General features: G+C 38.1%; 1 protein-coding gene across 2 annotated transcripts in view; it reads right to left on the reverse strand.

Moving 5' to 3' along the window:
• The window catches only part of SYT7 (synaptotagmin 7), a 257,645-nt gene that overhangs the window by 113,600 nt on the left and 116,194 nt on the right, over positions 1-27,851 (reverse strand). For both annotated transcript variants that reach the window (XM_087715082.1, XM_087715086.1), the window contains exon 2: positions 3,308-3,411. In XM_087715082.1, coding sequence (XP_087571208.1) covers positions 3,308-3,411 — 104 coding nt within the window. The remainder of the gene's footprint in view (positions 1-3,307; positions 3,412-27,851) is intronic.

Here is a 27,851-nt window from a genome sequence, read left to right on the forward strand (position 1 = left end):
GCACCAAAGATAAATTCCTTGAATGTCCAACCACACTTGGCCAATAAAGAATTCTATTCTATTCTATTCTTCTGTTCTGTTCTGTTCTATTCTTACTTCTCTGTCTTGCTTCTTGAAGAATACCAAGAAAAAGTGAGAAAAACATGATGTCTTTGTTTTTCTGTACTATCATATAACGACTTCCGTCTCTTCCCCTATCTATGACTGGAGAGCTCTTTGTTTATGAAATAGCAGCACACCCTTGCTTGTATTGATAGTTTTTATCCTGTAAATTAAAGATTTGCCAGCTGCCAGAAAGCTTTACAGTATCTGGAAGAACTGTAAATGTTGCCATTGTAATTTCTAGCCACTCTGAACATCTTGCAGAATAGAATTCTAGGAGTTACAACCTAACTTGACTGGAGGATACCTTGCAGGGGAAGAGTGATGTAACACACAGTCAAGAAAAGACTTCCTCATGGGTGGCCTAGTGTATCCCACATGGAGGTTGTATGCAGCCAGGAGCACCTTGAGCAGAGATCAATACAAATATGAGAAATGTGCCACATTACAACACTTGTGGACAAGGGCACATTGAGTAATGGCCTAGCAGGCAATTCATTCTAAATTTAATGAAAAAGAGAAAGAGATTTTACATTCTTCTTATAATGGGATAATTCTGTTCCCTTCCTTCTTTTTAATTAAACATAAATGAGCATTTCCAATTTTCTTCACTCTTTCAACAGTATCTTAGGTCAGTGAAATGGTTACACTTAAAAAAAATAATTTCTAATGAAAATGAAGTATAGCAAATAAAATACAAATAAAAGTGCGGAATTATCTACTAACTCCTCTTTTTTGAAGTAATATATTGAGACAATTTCTAATGCTGTTTTAAAAGGTTACAAAGCCATAACAGAGAATTATGTTGGAGAATTCTGTAACTACTGACAAATGCTACATTTAAATATAACATTAAGAAAAAAATACTTTATATAATGTTAAATAGAGTGGATGTATGATATCTGCTACTAAACATGCCTTCAGCATCAGACTATCAATTCAACATATGGTCCAGTGGGATTCAATTTTTTTTTACTACTGGGCATGGTGTGGCATGGCTTGGTGGGTGTGGCAGGGGAAGGATACTGTAAAATATCCATTCCCTCCCCACTCCAGGGGACGGTTACTGCAAAATCCCCATTTCCTCCTGATTAGCTGGGACTCGGGAGGTAAAGAATAGATGGGGGCGGGGCAAGTCAGAGGTGGTATTTGCCAGTTTTCTGAACTACTCAAAATTTCTGCTACCGGTTCTCCAGAACTGATCAGAACCTGCTGAATACCATCTCTGGTACAGTCTGTTTAGGACCAAGACCCAGGTCTTGAAAAGCTTGACAGCAGCCTTCCTCTCAAAAATAGGTAGAAGGAACTGGTTATTTTAAGGGGAAAAACTATATTAGATTTAATTTAAAGGAAATTAGGTCAATTACTGTTAATCTAGTTATTTCTTATGCATTTAATATGCCTCCCATTCTGTTGCCATGAAAATGGCCATCTGCCAGCATTTCTGGAGTTGCTGTGAGAATCTGGATTTATGAGGCTTACAGGCACCTGTATTCTTCTTCTGTGCTTGCATTGTGACTCCTACGTATTTTAAGTAGCATTCACAACAGCAATAATGAGGCTTTCTGTTGGAAAGCAAATGAAATGCATAGAGGTGCAAAAGATTGTGACTGGTGTGCATGAGAATGAAAGAGTAAACCGATAAGCAACTTTGACAAAAGAGACGTGGGCTGTCTTCAGATTATGTAAAACACCATTATAAGACATTGCCTAGAAAGGACACTTTCAAAACAAAGGGGCAGGATGTCTTCAAGACTAAATTAAGTTTTTTCCATCTAGCTCCCAAATTTGGCTTAAACAAAATACCAAATACTTGATTATTTAGCAGTGGCATCTTTCTTCTGCCACAGAATAGTGAGATTAATGTTATTTTTTTTATCTCAGGTTGTTTGGCTAATGAACTGTTGAGAACTCTCCTACTACTTTCTACTACAGATTTGCTTACTGACTGCCACATTTAGCGGCCATTTGAAGTTATGATGGTTGAAGAAAACAACAGCGTCCTGATCAATCCTTGCATCTATGACTGTTGCAGCATCTTGGGGTCACAAAATTGCCATTCAGACACTTTGCAACTGGTGCATATCTATGACTGTTGCAGTGTCCCGCAATCACGTGATCATCCTTCACAACCAGCTTTCAATAAGCAGAAATAATGGAGAGCTTTATCCAGCCAATTTACACATGGGAGTTAAGCGGCTTAAGGCTACAGAGCAGAAAAGCCCCAATTAGCTCGTTTCTTTTTCCCCTTTCCCTGAATTCCCCTTTTACAATAAAGGAGTTATCCCTCTCCCACCCCACCCGGTCATATAGCCTTGGACGGAGTACAATTTTTTAAGGGAAAGTATTAAACAGCTTAAAACTCCAAGACGTCCTTATATACACCTCTCAGCCTTAGATACTGTCACTGCATTTGACATAAAAGAAGCATTAAGGGAAAGACGGGTCCTTTCATTATTCTTGGCTTAGCATGTGCATCTTCTCCCTTTGTCTTCAGCTGTATTTGCAGAAGGGAGGACACCATCAGATGCCCAGGTTTGATTTCTCCCACAACCTCAATTCATGTTTTTTTTTCAGCAGCATCCCATTGTGTTGAATAAGATTACTATTTTAAGCAGCAGGTGTTAGCATATCATGAAAAGCGAGAACACCAACAAATAATTATTTATTATTGCTGTATTTTTACTGTAAAATATAAAGATAAGCGCATTCCGGTTCATTTTCCCAAATAATATAGTCAGCCTTAATCAATATGCACCTTAATTTGGGTGGCAAGATGAAAGAGCACAATGCCCTCATCTTTTAATCCCACATTGTTCTGTCTTTAAAGGACAGATATCCCTGTGATGTTCATCTGTCTGCCTCTTTCCACCTCTGCCTATTTTCCAATCTAGTGTTTGGTTTTGACTCTTTTCCTGAAGCTCTTGATCTTAAATTGGTGCGATTAAAATATGCAGACCCATTGTAATTGGTGGCATTATATCCCATGATCATCGTATTGCTATTATTGGCAAGTAAACTCCTGCTTTAGTCTTCCTCCCTCCACAGAAGGAACTTCTCATAGCTTTTATAGCTTATTTCATAATTTCTGTGGGGTCTCCATGCCTTTACACAGATGGTTTGCCAAGGAAACACAACAGCTTCTTTTCCCACCTCTCTGGGGCTTCCTCCTTTGTGTAGCTGATCATATGTAACTTCAACTTACCAGTTTGCGCTGACACCACTGGCAAATTCCACACAGGACAATGGTGACACTAAGGCTAATGGTAATGATGACTGAAACCAGGACGACATCACGGGAAGGTGTCCCTGAGAAGAGAAAATCCAAAGTTAGCCATGGTAATCTGAAGAATAATTTCTCATCACATCGCCTCATTGTCCTTTAAAGTTTTTTTACTTGCTTTTGTCCATATCTCTCAGCAATTTTTACAAAATGGATGGTCTGCTAGCCAGCAGAACCGATGAATGCTTCCTTCTCCAGAGATGTCTCCAGTGCCTCAGATCCCTACTTCTCAAAGTCTTTTTGTATTTTGTTTGGATTTCTACTGGGCTTAGTACTTAGTACTATTTTCTGTTAAACTAAACAAAAACATATGGTTCAATCAATATTTTTTTAAAATACTTTGTTCTAATTTCACCTTGGTGAAGGAGTGTCAGAAGAAAAAACAACTATGAATTCTTGGCAGTTCCTTTGCCAAGCAAGGTCTCAGTCTGGGGAGATCAAACCAGGGATTGAAACTGCTGCTTTGGCTGATGATGGAGAGATTTAGCACATGGACAGAGCAAGCCTTATTGCAATGCAGCACCCAGAACCAACCATAGATTATCATTAGTATGCTTTATGATTTCATGGCATTCCAGCTGCATGCCTTTCTATAGAACAATTATAGCAGCAAAAGAACATTGCATTTTTTTTAAAAAAGTACAGATCCAACAACTATTAAGAACTGCTCCTCTCTCACAAATTAAAAATAAAGGAAAATAAAAGTAAAGGTTGGGGCGGGGAGGGAAGATGACATTTGGGAGGAAATATGTATTTGACCACTGTTTGTGTCCCGATTATCCAGAGAAATAGTGTTCAGATATCATTCTCTCTCTCCTACAGCCCTCAAGATAGTTGGGAAGGAGATGGGATTTAAATCCACAATTTTACTCCCTGGATTCATGCTACTTTTCTGTTTTTATTCCAATATTTTATAAACATTGGAGCCAAGGGTCCTGAACAAGGGCTGCTGTTTTTCTTCTAGATAATAGTAAAGAGATACAGATGTTTTTCACTGCTGTTAAAGTGGTTGGTAGAGAAAAATATCCCCAAGTCACAGGCCAGAGAAAGTAGCCTGCTAGGGTGTGGGTTGTCCATCTGTGATCTAGAATATAAATAGCACAGGTTCTAATTAGGGCTCAAGAGAATGAATTCATATTCTAAAATAGTGGCCTTGACCTAGAAAAGTATGACAATATTAAAACTAGAGCTACTTTAATTGCAATTCTCATGGAAAGGTCCCAGTTGTTTAGAGCTAGCTAGCTAAGGTAAGTAGATGCTTTGGCTACCTCCACAAAATATATATGGGTCAGAAGTTTTTGATAGCTTAGCACAACTTTAATTCCACACATAGGCCTCCACTTAAACATGCATTCCATCAAATGTACATAGTTATACAACATATCATGACTCAGCCCACATTTAGCAGAGGAAGATAAATGGAAGACAACAGATAAGTAGTCAGACAAAGCATGTACTGTGTAACGTTTTCTTTAACAGACTATAATTCAACATTTATTTCATTATTATTTTTCTGGTATAAACAACTAGGGAAAATTTAGAGCAACCAAGCAATAAATCAGCAGAAACACCTAGAATTCAATCAATTCAAGGTACTACTTACTGAGAAGATGTAGCACTGTGTCTTAAATAAACATTAGCCTCTTGTGTAAGAGGGTGAAGGGCTATCGTGAAAAATCCAATGGATTTCTTTCATTACAACACGGGAGATGGAAATAAAAGTGGAAGGCCAATCCAAGCATAGGTAATAAGAAATGGTACAGCGTGGCTGCATAAACCAGTGGGGTGGCCATATCAATAAGCAAAAAAAACCAAAACAAAACCATTCGCTTCTTATTTACTCTAGGATCTTGCACTAATAAACAGAATATTTAATTATCTGGGTTGATGATAAAAGATTGCCCATGAAGATATACCGCAGCTACTGGAGAAAGAAGAGGCACGACTATTACAAATGAGCCATACAAACCAATTAGGACTGCTATCCTCCCACTCTTTTTCTCTGGATTCCTGGTGCCTACCAGGGGTGGGTTTCTCGCCCCGTTCCAACCGGTTCGGTTGGAACAGGGCCAGCGGCGTCCTCGTGCACGCGTGCAGCGCACACATGCGTACTAGCGTCTGTGCGATGCTCCAGCTGCTCCTGGAGGATCGCGCAGGTGCTGTATGCGTCCTGCGCATGCGTGGAAGTGTAGAACTTGTCAAAACCGGGTAAGGAACGCGGGCGGGCGGGTGGGCCCTTCGTCGTTCCCGGAAGTTACACTTCCGGGTTCACCGACCAACCGGTTCGCGGGGACCGCCGCGAACCGGTTGAAACCCACCCCTGGTGCCTACCCTAGGTGAAATGGTTTTACCCAGACATGGCCATTACTGGTCTTGAAGGAGAAATGCCAACCCCAAATCTAGATGGAGCTGAAGATCTTTTGTTAAGACCAAACATAAATAAATGGTTCCCATTTCCCCTCTTAATCAGGGTTAGAGGATGTTCTACTCTAGAGCAGTGGTCTTCAATCTTGGCAACTTTAAGACCTGTGGACTTCAACTCCCAGAGTTCCTTAGCCAGCTTTGCTGGCTGAGGAACTCTGGGAGTTGAAGTCCACAAGTCTTAAAGTTACCAAGGTTGTAGACCACTGCTCTAGAGTACTAGTGTGATCAACAGAGCTAGGGTTCTTTAAAAAAAACCTGAAATAACAAAAGAAAGGATTTTTATTTTAATAAAGGCAACACAATAAGGAGTAAATAGGTTAACTGCACTTCATACCAAAGCTAGCATACAATCATCTGCAAACAAACTGAGTGAAAAAATAGAGGAACCATGAATGAAAGCAGAACTACGCAACTAAGCAAAAATAGCTCCCCAAACAAACAGCTAAGACTGATGAGAGACAAACAAACACAGATCTTTCCCTCTTCCCTTGGCGCTCATTAGAAAAATTCATGGTTTTTATTATATTTAGAGACAGCCCCTAGCCTGCAGGCCCCCTAGATCCATTAAAACTACCATCAAATTGAAAGCACATCCTGATACAGCAACTCTTCCCAATATAAATAAACTAAATGAAGCCACAGGAAGTTTTGCAACAGCAGCACATTTTTTTTAAAGATTTCTTTTGTAAATTGTGTTGGTTGTACCCTAATAAAGGAGGAGGTCTATTTATTAATTTCACAGAAGCAGAGACTATAGCGCAGTGTTTCTCAACCTTGGCAACTTGAAGATGTCCAGACTTCAACTCCCAGAATTCCACAGCCAGCATTCACTGGCTGAGGAATTCTGGGAGTTGAAGTCCAGACATCTTCAAGTTGCCAAGGTTGAGAAACACTGCTATAGGGGCTATATTGATTCATTATCTCCATGCTTTCTCCCTATCACTTCTTAATGTTTTCACTGCACCAATTTCTGAAATTTCAAATATGATATTTTTATTGGGGGGGAGGGGTTTGTATCATTTCATTCTCTATTTTGTCATGAGTAGTCTGAAAAATTGCATCAGCTCTCTGTCTTTTTTTAAAATAATCTATGCAATCTTGGATCAGTGTAAATCTATAATCAGACTGTTAAATGCATCTCTAATTGATGCTAAATCTTGCTGTGGGAAATAATCTAATATTTATTACATTTCTGGAGCACTTCAAACCAATGAACTCTTAAGCAGATGATCCTATGGAACTCTTGCCATATTAATAAAAGTGACATGGAACAGAATGATATGGTAGTCATTATTTTCAGCAACTTTTCTGCCCTTGTGATGATAAAGAAATTGTGTCTCTGAATCTGTGGGGGCTTTGGGTACAGTTTTTGATTCCTATTTGTTGTTGAAGTTGTGTCCGACCTATCGCGGCCCCATGAACAACGTTCCTCCAGGCCTTCCTGTCCTCTACCATCCTCTGGAGTCCATTTAAGCTCACGCCTACTGCTTCAGTTACTCCATCCAGCCACCTCCTTCTCTGTTGCCCCCTTCTTCTTTTGCCCTCAATCTTTCTCAGCATTAGGCTCTTCTCCAGTGAGTCCTTTGCAATGATTTAAATATTATGGAGACTAAAGAATAGAAATGTATGAAAAGGCATCAGAAACAGACAGACATGGCAATCACTTCATATGAACTGGAATGGAAGGATTATGATAGCTTGAGGATTTAAAAAAAAGAATTGAAAGGGACGGGGAATTCTGAAAAATAACGAGTGTTCCAACATACTTTGCTGATATGAGTATAAAGAGGCCCAATTAACTGCAATACAAATGCACAGCTAGTAGCAAAAGATATTTCCAAATCATATCATTAACCTGTGGAGGAACTCCAGGCAAATAGGAAAATCCTGGAGACAGGTGCTTATTAAAATTCAAGCTGAATTTGCTCAGGTATAAAAACAATACACGAAATAAATGCAAGAAGTCATTTCTCATTCCTCTGACTCCTCTTTAACTCTGTTCACCTTTTGTTTTATCTCTGATTAGGACAATTCCAATGGGTACATTTCACTGGTATAAATGATTGGTGTTAGGCTTGGATCTGTCACATGAATTTAATTGCCTGTAAGTAAGGTCTGAGGACAACAGACCTCTCTCCCTGTTAGTCTACAACATCCTGCCTCCCCAGTAACCATCGTGGCTAGTAGCTGCATCCTCCATAAAGAATTTGTCCACTTTCTCTTAAAGCAATCTAAATTTATGACAATCATCAGAAACTTAATGGTTTAATCCTTCTTCTGTGTGAAGAAGATGCTTCTATCCTACCAAATCCAGCTTCTGTAGATGATCCCCCTTTTAAAACAGGGAGTGAAAGAGATTGATTTCTTCCTCAACTTCTGTCAGTCCTTTGAGATAGGGTAGGTCAGGAAACAGACATTACAAGGATCACAAGAATGCTATTTTATTGTTGTAGGACAGGCCTGTACAACAACATGCAGCCTGCCAAGCAGCCTTGTGCAGCCAGGTGCTTTTTGAAAATTCAATAAATCCATTGCTGCCACCGCCAAGAATGTTTTGCCATCACTGCCTGGAAAGACTCCAATGCCTGCTTGACATGGTCAGCTTCCTCACTGTCACAAGGCTGCTAGTCACCAAACAATTCAGTGCAATAACCATTCCTTTATGGCTTGCAATTATTTTTAATTTATCAATGTGGCTCTTTCCACCCTGAGTTGTAGGAGGAGGTAACAACAATCTTCCCTCTGCTTTCTCTTATGCCAATCAGAAGCAAAGCCTTCACTTATGTTAAGTTTCTTCCTAACACCTTTCTTTTTCCAGGTCTGAGTTGCCTTTTATGTCTTCAATGGCTCCTGTCGGGATTAGATTTGCATTTCTCTATAGCTTCTTCCACACTATGCTACTACGCATTATGTATATATTTTGCTCTTGCTCTCTTTTTTTCCAAAGTAAAATGGCAAAACATTGAAACATTTCCTTGTACATAATTGTTCCAACCTTTCCTTGACTTCAGCTGCCCATTTCTGGACTATTGCCAGGTCCCTAATATACATTTCAAGGATCTCAGAAATAAAATGGTGCAATCTTAATTCAATAACAAGATAATTTTCCCACATGTGTAGCAGCTGGGCTGCATTTGGAAAGAACATCTGGATTTCTCAAACGATTGAGCATTTATTGCACAATAAATAATGGCCTTTAGACACTCCTCTCTGAAATCTTTAGGGAATGAATCCTCTTTTGTTTACCAAAGAGCCTGGATTTCTAAAAGCTTCCTATTATCTATCAGTCGTAAAAACATCTGACACACAGCAAACGAAAGAAACAAAACAAAAATCAGGTATTGCATACATACAACTGTTCACTAGATTAAAACTATCACAATATTAACAGAAAGCTTTGGTTTTTTTCTGCAGATTGTTAAATTACTTGGGTTGATAGGTTAGCCAGCATAAAAGGTATTGCACAACAGAAAATTGATTGAAATTAAAGGTAATACAAAATGAAATATTGCACATTAGTATGTGCCTTGCCTGATAAGTCATATTTTCCTTATATAGTACAGGAAAAAGTACCTTTTTACTTATGAATCACTGTTAGGTTCGTATTGCTGCTAACCACACAGCTTAAGATGCCCATCCATTTTATAACACAGGCCAAAAGCTTCTATTACTTCCCTAACTGGGATTAAATATGGACCGACCCCTTTCTATTGATGATAGCGCTCTATTTTTATTATTCCTTGACACTGTTGTAGTTCCTATTTTATGCATGAGTTAGGAACTAAACTACCATTTGATAATTGTTTATTGAATATGTTACAATTGCCTGAGTTATAAAACCTGCTTAAAGCTAAAATCAAACAGTCAATGAGAGGTACAGATCAGGTCTGTTTGCCTGTGTGGGTAATCAAAGAATTTGAAGGAGGGGGGGCACTATTTTCATTTACCTAAGCAGTATTTGCTAGTGACACTCATTATGCCTTAAAGTTGAGCTAACAATTGTAATTATCAATTATGAAGCTTAATATCTTGGTGTTGTGATATCTCCATCTAATCCTTCTACCAATTCTTCACCTATTTACAGCTGCTTTATAAACCAAACATAATTGAATCTCTGTAGGGCTATCAAGGACAAACAACTATTATACGTCTTATATGTGGACCAAACCTTCTAGTACAAAAGAACCACTAAGGTTTGTCATTTCCGGAGTGGAAAATATGTAACTGCAATTAAAAGCTGGAGCACGGTTCACACATCCTAGTTAAGTCATAAACCATTATTTTCGCAAACCACAATGGCTCGGTTGTTACAAAACACTAAGCACAAGGCAAAGTAACCACCCTAACATGATCTATGTACATCTGTAGTAAAATAAACGTATTCAGAATTAAACACAAGGAAGGATTTTATGTCACAGACACAGGTTCCTGGCAAAGAGCACTCATGCATACATGCATGCATGCATGCAGTAACAGAAGAGGAGGAAAAACGCAAGAAATGCACTTAGAGACCACACCAAAGACTTGCCTACTGTAGTGTCCTATTTCTCACAGCACTCAATGCCTCTGGGAAAGCTGAGAAATAGGAGGAAACAATCTCTTCTTGACCCCCCACCCCCAGTAACTGGTTTTCATTCAGAGGTTTTGATCCTTGAGGTAACATATATCATCATGATGAGTAGCCTTTCCTCTATAAATTTATCCAAATCCTATTAAAAGATATTCCTGTTAGCTAAGCATCATCTCCTCTGGTAGCAGACTCAGTAATTTATTATGAATTTCATATTGTGTACTCCTCAAATCATCTGTGAAGAATTCGGAAGAAGTAAGTGATTCTGTTGTCTCTTAAGGTGGCGCTGCGTTGTTTAATATGATGAAAATCTTCTTTCTCAGGTACTGATCAGTAGAAAACCACTTAAGGATATCATTACCTAAAGCAATTTCTGCTACCTTTTGAAATTGTACCATAAGATTAGATCTGAGAGAATTACTGTAAGGAACTGGGGCAGGAAGAGCAGGATGGATTTAATGACGACCTGATCAGGCAGCCTGATTTGATTTGATAGCATACGGTACTTAGTACAGAATTTAGAGAGCCAGTTTTCTGCAGTGGTTAAGGAGACTTGGTGGCACAGTAGTTAGAAAGCAGCATTGCAGACAAACTCACTGCTCACTGCGAGGAATTTGATTCTGACCGCCTCTAGGTTGACCCATCTTTCCATCCTTCTGAGGTCGGTAAAATGAGGACCCAGATTGTTGGAGGCAATATGCTGACTTTGTAAGCCACTTAGAGAGGGCTGTAAAAGCACTATGAAGTGATCTGTAAGTCTAAGTGGGATTGCTATCACATTAGAAACCAGTAGACCATGGGATTTTAGTTTCACCTTAGGCACAAAAACCAGCTGGGTAACTTTGGGCTGGTCAGTTCCCGCTCAGCTCCAGGATGAAGCTTTTAACTCTGTCTCTAAGCTCTGCCTGCTCCTCTCCTATTAAAAAAAAACTATTGCAAAGAATGCTGCTTTTCTGCATTCTTAAACAACTACCTTTTCCATCCTCTTTGATATAAAGAATTAATACAATCAAAAAAGAAAATGCAGGAGTTATACTGAAACCCACAACACTGTTTACTAACTAGGGTGGGGTACAACAGAGGCCAGGGCTCATCTATCATTATTAGTCATCATGCATAAAAGGGAAAAGGTTTCCAGGTGTCAAGTCCAAGCTGAGAAAAAGCACTCTCACCAATTCTTCCTCTTCTATGTATTTTACATTTTAAAAGAAAAATTCTGTTCTACGTGTCTCTTCTGATATCTACGTATGTCTTGGAGACTATACAATAAGTCAATTCATCCCAGGATAGACTACACACAGCTGCACGTAAAGGTTGTAGTTCTGGAAGGAGAAAATACCTAAACCTAAATGTGATACACACCAATATGGATAACTCAAAGAATGTGTGCAATTTTGCTTGATTGATGCTTAACGGATCTGATTTTTTTCTTGAAGGAAACTATCAGTCTAATTAAATCTGCAACCTCAGAAAAGTGAGCAAGGAATACTAAATTTGCTTGCCTTTAAGGTGAGATTCATGGTGGTTTAGATCCAGAGTAAGTTCACTACATTCAAGTGGAAATACTATTACTGTATTAACTAACTGAACATGGCTTTATAAACACGTACACAATAATAAGCAAGGCAGTTTTAAACTCTAGGAGTTACAATAAACTTGCAGCAATTGGAACCCTTCCCTTGACCCCCCCCAATTTAATGCTATGGGGTTAAATTGGGGGGGGGGACACTTAAAAGCCAAGAAGGTTGGCCTATGAACCTTCATGTGGTCATCAAGGTTCATAGGAGCAGTGAGAGTTGGCTCCTCCAAAAACAAAAGTGCTGTTGCTGTTCTTCTCAATGTTTTGAAATTTTGATTTCATATCTCAACACAAGTAGACAATGGGGATTTGATTATTTTTAATCCAAAGATGTACCGGGTCAATTTTGTGTTTACTCAGAAGTAACTCCTACAAAGTTTACAGGACTTATTCCATAAAACTACCCAACTTAGCCAGGAATAAATATCCATGAAATAATAAACAACATGCATTAGACCTTTTTTGTTGTTTTTTCTGTCCAAAGTTATTCTAATGAAAGCTAAAATTGGTAGAAGTCAGTAGGGGGCACATGCGCTGCACTTTTGGAAACAATTAGAAATTATATTTCAAAACATTCATTTTCGCGGACATGCTTATGGCAATGAAAAGTCCCACAGCTAGTTATTAAGATGGGGCATCTGTACTCTAACAAAAGCCTATCTATCATACTACTGACCTCCAAGCAACATATTAGTTTGTTGCCCAGATTTTGGAAGACACAACTGCCACAGTATTTTGTCTTGAAACTATCTAAAATCATGTCACATTTACTTTCCTACTTATGAATTGTATAATAGCTTTGTAACCCCAGTATTAGGCTGTGTAATAGGCCATTTGAAATATATGCATGCAATCAATCAACTGAGGAATTACCGTATCCAAGATTAGAGGTAACTATAATGTGCTCTGGTAATTTCTGATGCTGCAATCATTTTTGCATATTCTTGTGCTTAAATTTGTAAACTTACTTTTCTTTCACTGAATTGGCTTATTAACATTTGCAGCCCAAAGACATGGTATAGTTTATTTTAGGTCAAGAAACCAGTTTCTAATGGGTGGGGGGAGGAGAGAAAGCTACAGGCTCTGTTTGCCTGTCTCCAAGGCTATTTTTATATGTATATATTTTAAAGATGTGGCCTGATTTTATTCAAAAAAACCAAATAACCTCTACACTGAATTTCTTCAACTTGTACATGCATGAAAGCCAACCCTAACAAGTCTGCTTCCTGCAAATGAGAATGTGTTTTTTTTCTTTTTAAATTCTAATGTGAATAATCACAGTGCCACAATAAGGCTTAGGAGGGAGTTGTCATTTTTCTTTCTTCAGTCAAGTGTCTCAGAAGTGTCAACTGGAATTTTATCAAGTTCTGCACACGTACATTTTAGACACTTACTCCTGCTTCCAGAAAAAGCTGGACAACTGTCTCCCATCCAGTCATTTCTCTTGGCAACTGTGAATGGAACTGCCTCCTCAGTTATCAGGTTTGTGCCTCTCATAAATCACTGGGACCAAATGGTATTTTTCCTTGAGTCTGGAAGGCTTTCAGGAGCAACGTATCAGGGCCACTAACCAAAAGACACAATTTATCATGAAGAATAGCTACTTTTCCACAGGTGCGCTAGAGAGTAACTTGTATTATGTTCTTCTCTGAAGAAAATATACTTTTGGCATTACTGACAATTGCAGACTAGTGACGTTTATTTCTAGGGTAGCTTGAAAGCAGAGGAAGCCATTAAATCCGAGCTGCCGCACAGTCTCACAAATAATTATTTAGACTAGAGATTAGGAAAAATATGCAGGCTTTAATGCTTCTTTCGAGGAGCCAGGGTGCTTAAGTGTGTAGCCCAAGGCTTAAAATACTGAATTGGAATAACAACGTGATATAAAAATTGAGAAGGGAAGTGGAGAGAATGAAAACATTTTAATTCTATAGAAAAAGCATATAATTATAGCTACAGAAATGCAGTAGGTAGGTAAATATTCATCAATATTGTGATTAAATAAATCAGTAGATTTGATTTCTTGGCAAATCTGTCTGCCATTAGTCAACTTTTTCGACATTAACAATGTGCTGCAAAAATGTTATTTTTTAAACGTCCTTTGATGTTTTACAGTATTATGCATAAACAGTAACATAGGGAAGGATGGCAGAGCAGAAGATGAAGGAGGAAGCCCATGCTTTGAATACACAATGCCCCAAGTTCAATTCTTTATTTCTCCAAACAGAATGTAACATGCTTCTAAAACTGTCAGTCAGTTCTTCTTGGAACATAATAACTTTAGAAAGCAATTACATATATGAATTTGAGTTTGAGACAAGGTTTAGTATTTTCAGTGTCCATATTCTTTTGAACTATTACATTGAAATTCACAGCTGGACAATGGAATTGGATTCTCCCTGCCATTTTTATTGCTAAAAGACTAATCCTTTAACAGCGGAAAGATAAATTTATAGACCCAATCCTCAGTGGATTGAAGAACTGCTGTTACTTATAACTGTATGCATTTTCTTACAGACTTACATTATATATCGACAATTAAAGTGACAATGGCCATCTATATCTGCGACTATAGTCTAAAATTTCAGATACAAAATTTTGTTGTTTTCACGCATTTTTCCTTCCTTCCCATCCCTTTTACTATTGTTTTAGTTTTTTCTCTTTGGTAAACAAAGGCAAAAAATAAAAACAACCCAACCCACTTTCAGTCAATTTAAGCTAGAATATAAAGTTAGATAAACCAATGGTGGACTTCAGAGATGGGTTGCTACCAGTTCGCACCAATTTGGGCGAACAGGTAGTAGAAATTGCGACTGGGTCACCGAACCGGTAGGGATGACAGGCTCACCATGCCCCCCAACCAATTCCCTGGTTGCCACAGCATGTTTTTTTTACATTTTTAATGTTCTGTGCATGCACAGACCTATTTACAGGCAACTTCACGTGTGCGCAGAGCAAATCATGTGCGCACTGAACCGGCAGTAATGCTGGCAGAAACCCACCCCAATGGACTTGGTATACAAAAGCCCTCTGTATTTTGAGCCTATATAGTTACATTGCCAGATTAGGCCTGGAGGGATCTAGATTTAGATTGAAATCATATTAATGTAAGAAATCAAATCAAACAAAGGGAAGGAAACTATATTATTATTATAGATTATTTCAAATAATACACTTGGTTATTTTTAAATTCTGTTTTAAATGTCTTCAGCAGCTTATTTATTTCACATATCCTCTTGTCTTAATAATGTAAAGAAATGTATAATGTAGCATTTGGATAAAGTTTCATTTATCTGCCCTGACTTAATAGGATATGGAATATTTCAAGGCAAATTATTGACAGTCCAATTGGTAGAATAAACAGTTTACATGTGCCCTGTTTGAAATTTGGGACCATTAAGAGGGTTTGTGCTGCCTATCAACAATGTAGAGTTTTGAAAACAGAAAGAGAATAGAAAAGTCAGTAAGAATAATGAATCTGGTTTGGACAATTGTTTTTAAACACATTGTATAACATATCTGGGTTTTTTTTTCACCACGAGCCTTGTGAAATTATTGGATGGAAAGATCATGCATTTTTCTAGAGATGTACTTGTGTCAAAACATCTATAGGAAAAATGGGCACGGAAGAAAAAAAAAGTAAAAGAAATGAATGGAAATATTACATCTGGTTGTATATAAGTCATTGTTGTTGATGACGTTTAATGGAGATGGGACAAGGGTAGTGGGATGTCCTACTTGATCTCTCCGTGGATTTTAAGATCATGGTATCCTCCTGGTGTACCTATTAGGATTAGGAGTGCTCTGGTGGCTTCTCCTCCTTTTGCTGTGGTCAAATCCAGTGGGTTTCGATGGAGGGGACAGAGTTCAAACCAGAGACCCATATTATTAGGCATGTCTCAGGCTTTCTTGCCCTTCCTGTTTAATATCTATATCAAAGCACTAGGTTGGGTCATCCATTGTTTTGGGCACAATATTATTAGCTCAGAATGATGGTAGACGTCTTGCAGGATATTTTTATTATTTAAGCTGTGTGAATTTTCTCCAGATTTTCTTTGTGGATTATATAGTTTTATTTTTTTCTGTTGTAGCCTATAAAACAGCTGCTCAAGTTGTAAAGACTAGGGCAGCCTATAGATTTAATAAATAAATATGGTACAAGTACAGAAAGAATGACAAAGTATCCGAAGATAAATTCATCTCCCAAGAAAATGAATGGAGAGTAGACATAAGGAAAAGGAATGTGAAAGATGCTTGGAACAGAGTGTACTTTTTATTCCTTTGCTGAGATCTGTATAACATTGGTTATCCTCAAAAGGTGATGGATATTTACTTATCTATGTGTGCACATAGTTATAGCTGGAATTTTGAAAAGGAATGCTGAAATATACCTGAAATATTAGAGAGGTTCCAGACTGACTAGAAGTGAAAAATAGTGAATGAGAAAATCAAATGCTCACACCCAGTAATGACCCATTATAGGTAACAGAAAGTATCAGAAGAGAATATATTTTGATTGTCGTAATCTTGCTATTCTTTGACCCACTTGAATTGGAAAGTGTTTGTTACAAAAAGTCACAATATCACAATTCTCTTTTGTGCATTTGTGTGATGTTGATTCATCTACAAATGGTGCTGGCTTGCATTGCAAAGCCACATGTACCATCCAGCCTGTTTTATCCCCCACTACCCATTTCTCCCCCTACTTGGGTGATTAGCTCAGTCCCAGAAAAATTGATTTTCCTTCCAGAATGCACCCATGTCAGAAAGTTACTATGCTTACAATATTGGTTTTAATATATCCACACTCACATACCCTGCTCCCATTTATTTTCTTTCTCTCCCTCCCTCTATTCTTCCCTTCCTTTCTTCCTTCCTCTCCCTCTTTCTTTCAAAAAATTGAGTGTGACTCTGCTTGCTCCAATCTTTTATATACCCAAGGCAGTGAGCCACTGCAGGTAACTGTTGCCAGCTTGTGTTTATGAGTGCTTGGCAAGAGATAATTTTCCATGGGGATTGTTAGGTAAGCTCCCTGGTGGGAGAGCGAGTGCGTTCAGTGAAGCGTGGTGAGAGTTGTGTTGGAGAACACACAAACCAGCATACAGAGACACTGCAGTTTAAATAGGCTTTTACTTTCGTGGCAATAGAGGTATCAGAGTCCATCAAACAGACCAAGTCATACACAGATAAGACAGTCAGTCATCAATGTCTTTCAGTTAAGGGATAATCCAAATAACATAGTCCATAATCATACAAACAGTCCGGTACTCAAAGTTTGCTAGCAGTTGCAAAACTTACAATAGCTCAGGGCACTTTCTAACAGCCAGCTTCCAAAACACTCAGATCAGATCAGCCCAGCATCTAACAAACAGAGAGCTAACAGTCATTCTGGCTCCCTCTTATGGCCGATTGAGGAAAACAGCAACCAATTACATTTTACAGTATGATTTAAAGAAACAGGTATAGCATTGTTACATGATTTATATATTGCCAATCCAACCGTTCGATTATATTCCTAACAGGGATAGTTTAAATAACCAAGTTCCAGAAGAGGTGTGATCTTCAAGTACAATGAACAGTTCTCTTTCCTTTAGTGTGCTAGCCTCCAAAATTATTTTGTAAGCAATACAGATAATTTTCAAGGAAACAGATTTGCACCCTACCTGAAATGATTGCAAATCAATAATAGTGAGGCCATAGTTCATTAAGGTGAATAAGATGGGCATAGTTGGCATTGTTGCTTATGTGATGATACAGAATGTATGCCCTAAAGACCTCTAGTAGTTGAGTCTCTTTCTACATGTAATTGTTTATGGATATAGCTACAGCGATAGCACTTATATACCACTTCACACTGCTTTACAAGCCTTGCTGTTAGCATATTGCCTCCAACAATCTGAGTTCTCATTTTACTGATCTCAGAAGAATGGAAGGCTGAGTCAACCTTGAGCCAGTGAGACTCGAACTTCTGGCAGTTGGCAGTCAGCAAAATTAGCCTGCAATGCCACCACAGCTCAGTGTTTGTTTGTAGCCAGTAGTATTTCCTGAATTGACCTCTTGATTTTAATTTTGAATGACCTAAGCTGTGTGTTCTACATAGCATCAGCCTTTCTCCCTTGGCTTCATTAGAGTATAGGATTTATCCTGTAAAAAGGTCAACTGGTAACCTGTTTCATAAGAACTTTCATTGGCTTATTTAAAATGAATCAGTTTGGTGCTTCAGCTACCTTGGATTTGCTTGACTTGTTAAAGGGTTTGGTCTTCCATTGTATAAAAGCAGCAGGGTATGTTCTGAAACAGTAGTGAGAATAAATTATTTAAATAGCTAGGACATCTGATTCATAGTTTTTGCAAGTACTTTTGGTTCAAATGGCCCATAAGCTTAACACACATCCATAACTGGACCACATCTCCCTACTCCAGTATCAAATACGTGATACTGAAATACGTGAACAGAATATGCATTTTGTAAAGATTTTATATACACTCTTAAACAATGTTATAAGATAAAAATGAGAATATGTAGTTAACATTCCCAAGGAATTTAAATTCAGTATAATCACAGGCAATCACCATTCCCTGAGACTCCCATCAGCAACACAATTGTGATTTCCCCTTCATCACTTCTTAAATTATAAGCTTTTTGGAATAGATTCCTGCCATTTCTGTTACATGCATAGGTTTGGTTTGGTTTATTAGATTTATATGCCGCCCTTCTCCCAAGGACTCACAAGGGCGGCGTACAACATTAAAAGAAACACATAATACAAAAGTTTAAAAAAATTAAATAGATTGTTTCTGTAAGCCGCCCGGAGTCCTACGGGATTGGGCGGCATATAAATTTATTAAAAGGTAAGTTAAAGTTAAAGATTATCCCAAACAAACCCAATTAGAATTGACAATAACATTTTTTTAAAAAAATTCGAATTAAAATTAACAATGATCAATAATTTATTTTGTTTTGTTCAGGCCAGGCTGGCTTGCTGGAAAAGCCAACTTTTTAGGGCGGGTCGGAAGGACTGGAGGTCAGGGATTATACGAAGCTCCTGGGGCAGCTCATTCCAGAGGAAAGGTGCTCCCACAGAAAAGGCTCTCCCCCTGGGGGTCACTAGCCGACACTGTCTGGCCGATGGCAGTGGTTAATTTTCCTCACAACTGAAAAACACTATTAAAAATATACACACAGACACAAACCATGTTGCTGTGAATACCTGGTGCAATGGTTGTCAAACTTTGTTCTGTGGTTGACTTAGAAGCATAGCAGGACTTCCTCAAGGAAAGATAAATAATGGAGGACAAGTTTTTCTGAAAGGCAGCTGATCAACTATTACCAATGTTTTCCTGTGCCGTCATAGGAGAGAGTTAGCCAAGTCACAGTTGGGACAAATCAATGAAGTTAATAACCCGTGGCATAAATCCTGCTTGGATGCCAGTGTGGGACTTTTAATAAGCTTACTGCAATTCTGCACTTTGTTGATGTATTCTAGACAGACATTATTTATATTTCTCATAATTCCTCAGAATAGATTTTTTGCAAGCTGGGCATCTTCCAATTTTGGACATCAATTCACACAGAAGCCCCAACATGGCTATATTAGTTAGCTATTCTGGGAACTGAAGTCCACAGGTCTTGGGAAGACTCACATGAGTGAAGGCTGGCTCAGCATAATTTCATATTGGAAGCACTGTAGGAAACCAATAAGAAACTCCAGATGCTTTTTTTAAAGTAGATGATTATAGATTTTACTTACTGCCTTGGTGTGCATCAGTGGTGGGATTCTATTTTTTTTTACTACCAGTTCTGTGGGCGTGGCTTTGTGAATGTAGCAGGGGAAGGATACTGCAAAATCCCCATTGCCTCCCCACCACACTAACATGATTTCCAGGTCCGTTCTCCTGTTCAGGGCAACAAAAGAAGATCAGCTGAGAGGCTGGGAAGCAGTGGGGGCGGGATCAGCCTATTTGCCGGTTCTCCAAACTACTCAAAATTTCTGCTACTAATTCTCTAGAGCCTGTCAGAATTGCTAAATACCACCTCTGGTGTGCATGATAAAATCTGTGCCCCAAGGATCAGAAATGCACTAAGAATTCTGTGGAAAGAATTCACAGCATTTGCAGTGACTGGTATTGATTTTAATTGGCTATCTTCTCATAAGGTTGTCCTGTTTGAGTAGTAGAATCAATTTTCATTGGGTTTATCTACAAACTATTTATACTGAGGAAAAAATCATTTGCAATGTCAAATATTGGAGCTCCCTAGGACCTTGGAAGAGTCCATTTTCCCATTCACCAAGAAATCCTGCTTTACACTTGTTCTCTGACTTCTTTAATGGGTGACAACATCATTAGTGAATCTGAACACAGTCCTTTTAACTAACTTTATCATCCATATACAAGAATGCCTCGATTTGCTTTACAAGTAGTCCTCAACTTACGACAATTTACCCAAATTCCTGTTGTTAAGCAAAACAGTTGTTAAATGAATTTTGCCCTATTTTGCAATCTTTCTTGCCACAATTGCTAAGTGAATCACTGCCGTTGTTAAGTAAGCGACATGATTGTTAAGTGAATCTGGCTTCCCCATTGACTTTGCTTGTCAGAAGGTGCCAAAAGGAGATCACATTACCTTGAAATACTGCAACCCTCACAAATCTGAGCCAATTGCCAAGCGCCCCAATTTTGATCACATGACTCTGTCGATGCTGCAATGGTCATGTGAAAAATGGTCATAAGCCATCACTGCCATTGTAATTTTGAACCATCACTAAATGAAATGTTGTAAGTGGAGGATTACCTGTATATGCAATTGGTAGGGTAGGAGTATTTTTCCCATTTTTGTGTGGAATGGGGATGAGGAGACTTTTGCTATTCCAAGAGCTGTCATTGTTCAGAGGGTGAGGAACTGACTGCTTGGTAGTCTTAGTACTCTGCTATTGGTCAGTTGAAAGACCACTGATTGACTCATGGTGTCCTATGCCCGATTTTCCCATGCTGAATTGATTGGATGTGACAACAATTGCAAACTGCTCTCAAAGTGAATGGATTGAGGATAGAAAACAGTAAAATGTGGAAATACGGCACATTGGCACAATCTGCAGCTCTTTTAATTGACATTTAAAGCATGTAAGTGGCTGTTGCTGACGTAATAAACTATAATACAATCCTATGGCATGATTCAAGTCCTTTCCGTCATTTCTAAATATGCCTCATTTAGTGAACTGTGTATATATGCACGTGCATCTCTTGCCCAAATTGAAGAACAATGTCAAGGATATTTATTAATAGTTCAGGAAAGGTTTTGAGCAATGAGATGGCAAATTTTGCTGCTAGCCAAACAATTAAGGTTAGGCAAAAGGAAAGAAAGAACTCTGGAAAAAAAGAGAAACTGGGCAAGACATCAGTACAAGAAAAATACAAACAAATATACATAACTGAATACTATTCACTACTGACATCCACAACTTTTGATTAATGTACCAAGGAACTGTGGCAAAATAATGATAATAATAGATGCTATTGGATTAAATGTTGTTGGTAAGTAGGTAACAATTCCTGACAAAGAAATGAAAGAATTTGTAATAACAGCAGGAATGGTGGAGAAAAGGACAAAGGATATCAAGAATTGGTCAGCACCTGGTGAAAATGAGCTGAGTGGTTTTTGGCTGAAACATCTGACTGGTTTGCATCCATTGACTGCCAAGCAGTTTAACAACATACTACAAGGTTGATAGATTAGTTAACATCTATCAAACGTACTTGATAATGAAAGATCCAGCAAAAAGGGTAGCACCAAGCAACTATGGGCCAATTACCTGCTTACCAACAACTTCCAAATTACTAAGTGGAGTGGTAACTGATGCAGGCCAAGAGTATCTACTTCAAAACAATCTCTTTCTAGCTCAGCAGAAAGAAAACTACCCAAACAGTAGAGGAACAAAAAAAAATCAACTCCTAATTAATAAGACGTTTTTGGAAAACTATAAGAGAAGGAAGATCAAACTGAATTTAGCTTGGATTCATTGCAAGAAGACATTTCTCTCCCTGCCACATGATTGGATAATAAAGTGCCTAGAAATAACAAGGAGTCAATAAAAACACTAAAACTTTGCGCAAAGATTAATGGCCCAATGGAGGACATGATTGCTGGTCAATGGTGATAGACTGGGAGAGGTTAATATCAAAAGAGGAATCGTTCAAGGAGTCTCACTATCATCACTATTGTTTGTCATTTCGCTGATTCCTCTGTTAACAATACTGAAAACATTGAGCCAGGGCTATCAAATATCAAAAACATCTGCCAGGCTCCATTACATGGACAATTTGAAACAGTACGGAAAAAGACCATTTGAAATAGAAAGCTGCTCAATACTGTTAATATAGCCATTGCAATGGAGTTTGTACTGGACAAATGTGCCTCTCTCGACATCAACAAAGAAAAAAGAATGAAAACTGAAGGAATCAAGATACCCTATAGAAATGACCTCAAGTCTCTGGATGAAGGCAGTGACTACATGCAGTATAATACCTGGGCATCCTTTAAACTGACAGCATCAGCTACACTGAAGTCTAGAAAAAGTTAGAAGTGAATATAATATGAGAATAAAGAAGAGCTTAAAGTGCAAACTCAGTGAAGAAATACCATCAAGGGAATTGACGCCTGAGTAATTCCAATCACTAGTTCAATATCTGGAGTAGCAGACTCGACTCAAGCAGTATTAAAAGTCCTAGATAGGAAGACCAGATAAACAATGACAATGAATTATACCTTTCATCCACAGTGATTTTGACAGACTTTATTTATCAAGGAAAATAGGTGAACATGGAATATTACAGGTACATCACACATTTGTAGAAGCAAAAAGGGCATTGGAAGAATATATGAAAGACAATGAAGAAGATGCACTGAAGCTAGTATACCGTGAAGGCTCACTAAATATCAGAGATAACAAATTCGCCTACAAGAAAGACCAAGTGAAGATTAGACAAAGACAAAGTATTACATGGCCACACAGTATGTTAAAAAAAAAAAGCAGACAAAGCAGACACCAAAACCTGGCAATAGCTAAGAGCAACAAAGTGGAAAAAAGAAACAGAATTCTGGCAGCACAAGACCAAACCTTAAGAACAAATGCATACAAAGCTAGAATTGAGAACACAGAAACAGACAGCATATGCTGCCTCTGCAAAGAAGCTGACGAAACAATGGACCACTGCTTAGCTGCTGCAAGAGGATCATACAGACTGACTACACACTGCAGCATGACAAAATAGCAACAATGATCTGGAATACTTGCCTGGCAGCAAGAACTGGTATTTCAACAAAAATAGAAAATGAAGAAGCTAAAATATTCTGAAACTTTAGAATTCCAACATACAACACCTGCCATGTAATACTGCAGACTTAACAATTGTAAGAAAGAGAAAAATGCCTGGATGCTATTCTGGAGTCAGCAGAATAGAAAAGAAAACACTGGAGAAAATCACAAAATACAAAGACCAGCAAATGGAAGTAAAACTATTGTGGCAAAAGAAAGCAAAAGAATGTTGGGATTACCTGATACGATTGTTCTCTGTGCGCTGCGAGAGAATCCAAGCATGCATTTTGAAACATTTGTACAACTAAGTGGACATTTAGCTTTTTTAACTCTAAGATCGCTCTCCACCCCCACCCCACCCAAACTCTTTGGAACCAGGAAAAGGTTTGAGTAAAATCCTAGTCTCTCCTGACCTGCAGGGACCAGTTTGACTGCCCTGATGTCCAACAGATGTTGGATCTCTGCCTCTGGAAGATTCATTTTGGAGAAGCAATTGGATATGGGACATTGAATGAAGTGCCTCGGGGGGGGGGGGGGGTTAGATATGAATTCTAGCGTGAAGCCCAGCCTCACTGTCTGCAGAACCCACACATCCATGGTTATTGCCTCCCATTGACCCGCGAATATCTGTAAACAGCCGCCAATGGGAGGGTTGTGTTGGAAGTCACTTGACCCTATGGTAAGACCTATTGCCGGACCCTCAGAATGGCCATCTGGTCTACTGTCTGCCCCTGTCATGAAAGGAATACCTGTCCTGAAGATGGTCAGTTACTTGGGGGTACGGACATTGGAAGCGGGGGGGGGGGCATGGAGGCAGTATCAGAGGCCTGAAATGGCTGCCCACGAAAATAGGGTGAGGACCTAAAGTCCGCTCAACTATGCGTATAGGGCATTACGTTATTTTTATCTTTGTTCTCATCAAGTTGGGCTCCAGTGACTCCCCGAAGAGGCTGCCTTCCTTGAAGGCAGCTGAAGCCAGATGCCACTTTGATCTCATGTCTGCCTGCCAGCAGTGGAGCCACAAGAGCCAGTGTGATGTTACAATTAGACACCAAGGCCCTAGATGCGAACTTGGCTGCATTGAGGGTAGTGGCTGCGAAAACTCAGTGGTTGCTGCCAATTTATATCTTGGCGCAACTTGGTGTCCTCGGGACGTACCCTAGCCTGCAGCTGGTGAAGCCAGAGGAGGGAGGCCCTATTAAAGAAGGAGGCGGCTATTGCCGCTTTAATAGCCCAGGTGGTTGCCAGATGTGTCTTGCGAAAGGAAGCCTCCACATTCTTATCCCCCACCTTCAAGCCTTCCATCAAATGTGAAGGAAGGATGGCTGATGAGGCTAGGGAGGCCACCGGAGATCTACCTTGAGCCACTGTAGTAGCTCCTCTAGTTCTAGCCCTCAAAGCAGTGCACAGGAGAATAAACTACCAACAAGGATAGATGCCTTGGGTGCATCCTACATTTATTTTTTTATTTATTATTTGTATCTCACCTTTATTATTTTTACAAATAACTCAAGATGGCAAACATAGCCAGCACAGCTTCCTCCTCCTATTTTCCCCATAACAATCCTGTGATGTGGGTTGGGCTGTGAGAGAGAGACTAGACTCACCTAGCTAGCTTTCATCCCCAACATGGGACTTGAATTCAAGGTCTCCTGCTTTCTAGTCTGGAACCTTAATCACTAGACCAAACTGGTTTTCAAAACGCTGCAAGCTGCAACAATAGCACACCGTCAAACAATATTTTCCTATTCCAGGTCCTTGACAGGTGGGTAAATATGCCGGATCTAGTTCAAATATCTGGCAGACTTGGTGATAAAACGTAATGTTAAATAAGTTAAATACCATATTATTATGAGATTTAGATAAATTAAAGAATGTGGAAATATGATAATGTACTTTTAAACACTAGCAGCTCAAATATTCTGTGTTGGAAAATATTTGTAACAGAATTTGTTCGGTTACTTCCATATCAAAATACTAAAGAAGAGAAGAAGGCCAATGGTTTATTTAACAGTGCACTAAAGGATTTCAGATGAAGGAGAAGGCCAATCTATAATTATAGTTTCTCATAAAAGCCAAATACTAAACATTTTGAAATGGGAATCTCTTAATTAAAAACTGAAGACCAGGATTCCAAATTCCCTTTAAAGAGTATTTCAGAACTAGCACCAAATCATCTGCAAAAGCTCTTAATTTGTTAATTTATGATTTATTATGCTCATAAATAATTCAATTAATTGAATAATTAATGAATAAACCAAAAGTAAAGTAAATTTAGTGGATTAGTAGGTTTCAGGATCAATGAATAGAAGGCAAAGATGTCAGTAAGAATATAGAAATACAAGATCAAATAGAATTGATGAATGAAATGGACTTTAAGATTGAGAAAAAGGTAAAACATTTGGATACTCCTGTGACAAATATAATCTGTATGTTATTTCAAAATAAGTATGTTAAGACATGGAATGAACTTTAAAAAGGTAAATTAAGATGGGATAAAGTACAACTGTCATTCTTGGGAGAATCTCTGTGATTAAGATTAATGCTTTACACAGAACGTTTTTGTTTCAGACAATATCTGTTTTGACAATTAATGTACTGCACTACTTAAATGGCAGAAAGATATATCTATATTAGCTTGATGGAAAAACTATAAGTATAAGACATTATAAGATGCAAAGAGGAGGAAAGAGGAGGATTTAAAGTTATACTTTGCCACTGTGCTTTAGTTTGGATGAAAAAGTAGGTATTGCTGTGAAATAGAAGGCTATTGGAGTTAAAAGGATATAATCTGAGATTTGGGTGGTATTTATGGTAAAATAAAGCTGATTAATTTGGATTTTAACAATCATATGTCTGATGTACCATTTTGACAATATGGGACAAAATCTAGATTGTGCCCCCCAAAACACCTTTGTGGCTTGTAGTATCAAAATAATTTTATAGGTGAGAAATTCTAAGCAAATATAAATAGTGATTGTGATCTACTAGAACTTTTTCAAATCAAAACATAAAATGAAATTCAGAGAATATCTGATAACAGAATTATATATTGCTCCATAGTGCTTTACAGCACTCTCTGGGTGGTTTACAATGTCAGCATATTGCCCCTGACATGCCAACCTTGGGAGGATGGAAGGTTGACTCAACCTTGAGCTGGTCAGGATCAAATTCCAGGCTGTGGGCAGAGTTAGTCTGCATTCTAACTGCTGCGCCCTCAGGGATCTTGCAATAGATAATTGTCAATGGTTTTCTTACAACTATTAGAAATATTCAAAGGATAAATATTTTATACTCTTGAACAATATAAAACTGAGATTGAAACAGAAATATGTACATATTGCTGCTAAAATGTATAAACTATTGTTAAAACCTAAGATAGAAGAAGACCAAGTGAAATAATGTTCGATCAAATTGGGCTAAAACTATTGGTTACAATGTTCAGATGAATCAATGGAATGATATGTGGTCAAAAAGACTAAAATTTACCTTATGTTTTGGTTTTAAAGAAAATTTTTATAAATGAAATAATTTTGGAATATGACATAAGAATAATTGTGTATAATGTATAAAGATACTTGAAATTTATACTGGAAGTTTAGTGGACATATAAAAAGCCATAAAATTTGGATTTAAATGTATTCACTAATTCAGAGACCTTTAATGACTAAAATAAATTAGAACCAAATGCTGTTTCCTTTGGAACAAATAGCTAGGGAAAAAAACATGAAACTTTTTTATGAATAGAACAACTATAGTAAAATTATTATATGTTCAAAAGTGGAAATATTCCACACTGCCCACAATGTAGGGATGATTGATAAGAGAATGGAATTTGCAGAGTTGCTTAAATTGACTTCCTTGATTAAAGAAAAGACAATATCTACTGTACATTTATTCTTAACAGTTGGTTGCTCCAGATTCTGGCAAATGATTCTCCCCAGTGTAAAGTGCCGCGCTCATACACTATGGCAGTATAAATATTAAGTAGATTTAATATTTAATTCACTTGTAGGCCTTATGGAGACAAAACATTTCAATGAAATTCACAAAAAGGGCAGGAATTAATATGAGTCTGCACAGCATTAGCAATGACAGCTGCTATCACCAAATAAAACTTGTACTTAAAGATTAGAAACTTCCCCCAAGAATAGTAGATGGGTATTCAGTGTGCTATGAGATGGCTTGCATGTTTTTCCTAGCATATCAAGAGGTGAATTGGTACAATAAGTTCCTTGTGGAAAACTACAAATATGAGGACATTAAATATTTCATAGTTATAAAATTAGGAGCTGCATGTTCAGTATTTGCAAAAGATTTTCTGTCGTGTTCTTTGAGAATGAGAACAATGGTTGTAGGCTTTGGAAATGTTAACATGTTTACTTCTTTGCTTATAGGGCTATTGTTTGCTTCATCTATTTCTGAATGTTTAATCCAAGATTCTTACATAGAATTTGCAATTTATCTAATAAACTGATGGCCTTGATCATCATGGTTAGAGGCAAACAAGCAGCTGGTGTAGAAGGTTTATTCTCCCTCATCCACTCTAGTCCCAAAACAAGAATAATTATTTTGTGT

This window comes from Thamnophis sirtalis, unplaced genomic scaffold, assembly GCF_051295495.1.
Source record: "Thamnophis sirtalis isolate CommonGarterSnake01/CBP01778 unplaced genomic scaffold, rThaSir2_p1.2 scaffold_1, whole genome shotgun sequence".
In the NCBI taxonomy this organism is placed as follows: domain Eukaryota; kingdom Metazoa; phylum Chordata; class Lepidosauria; order Squamata; family Natricidae; genus Thamnophis; species Thamnophis sirtalis.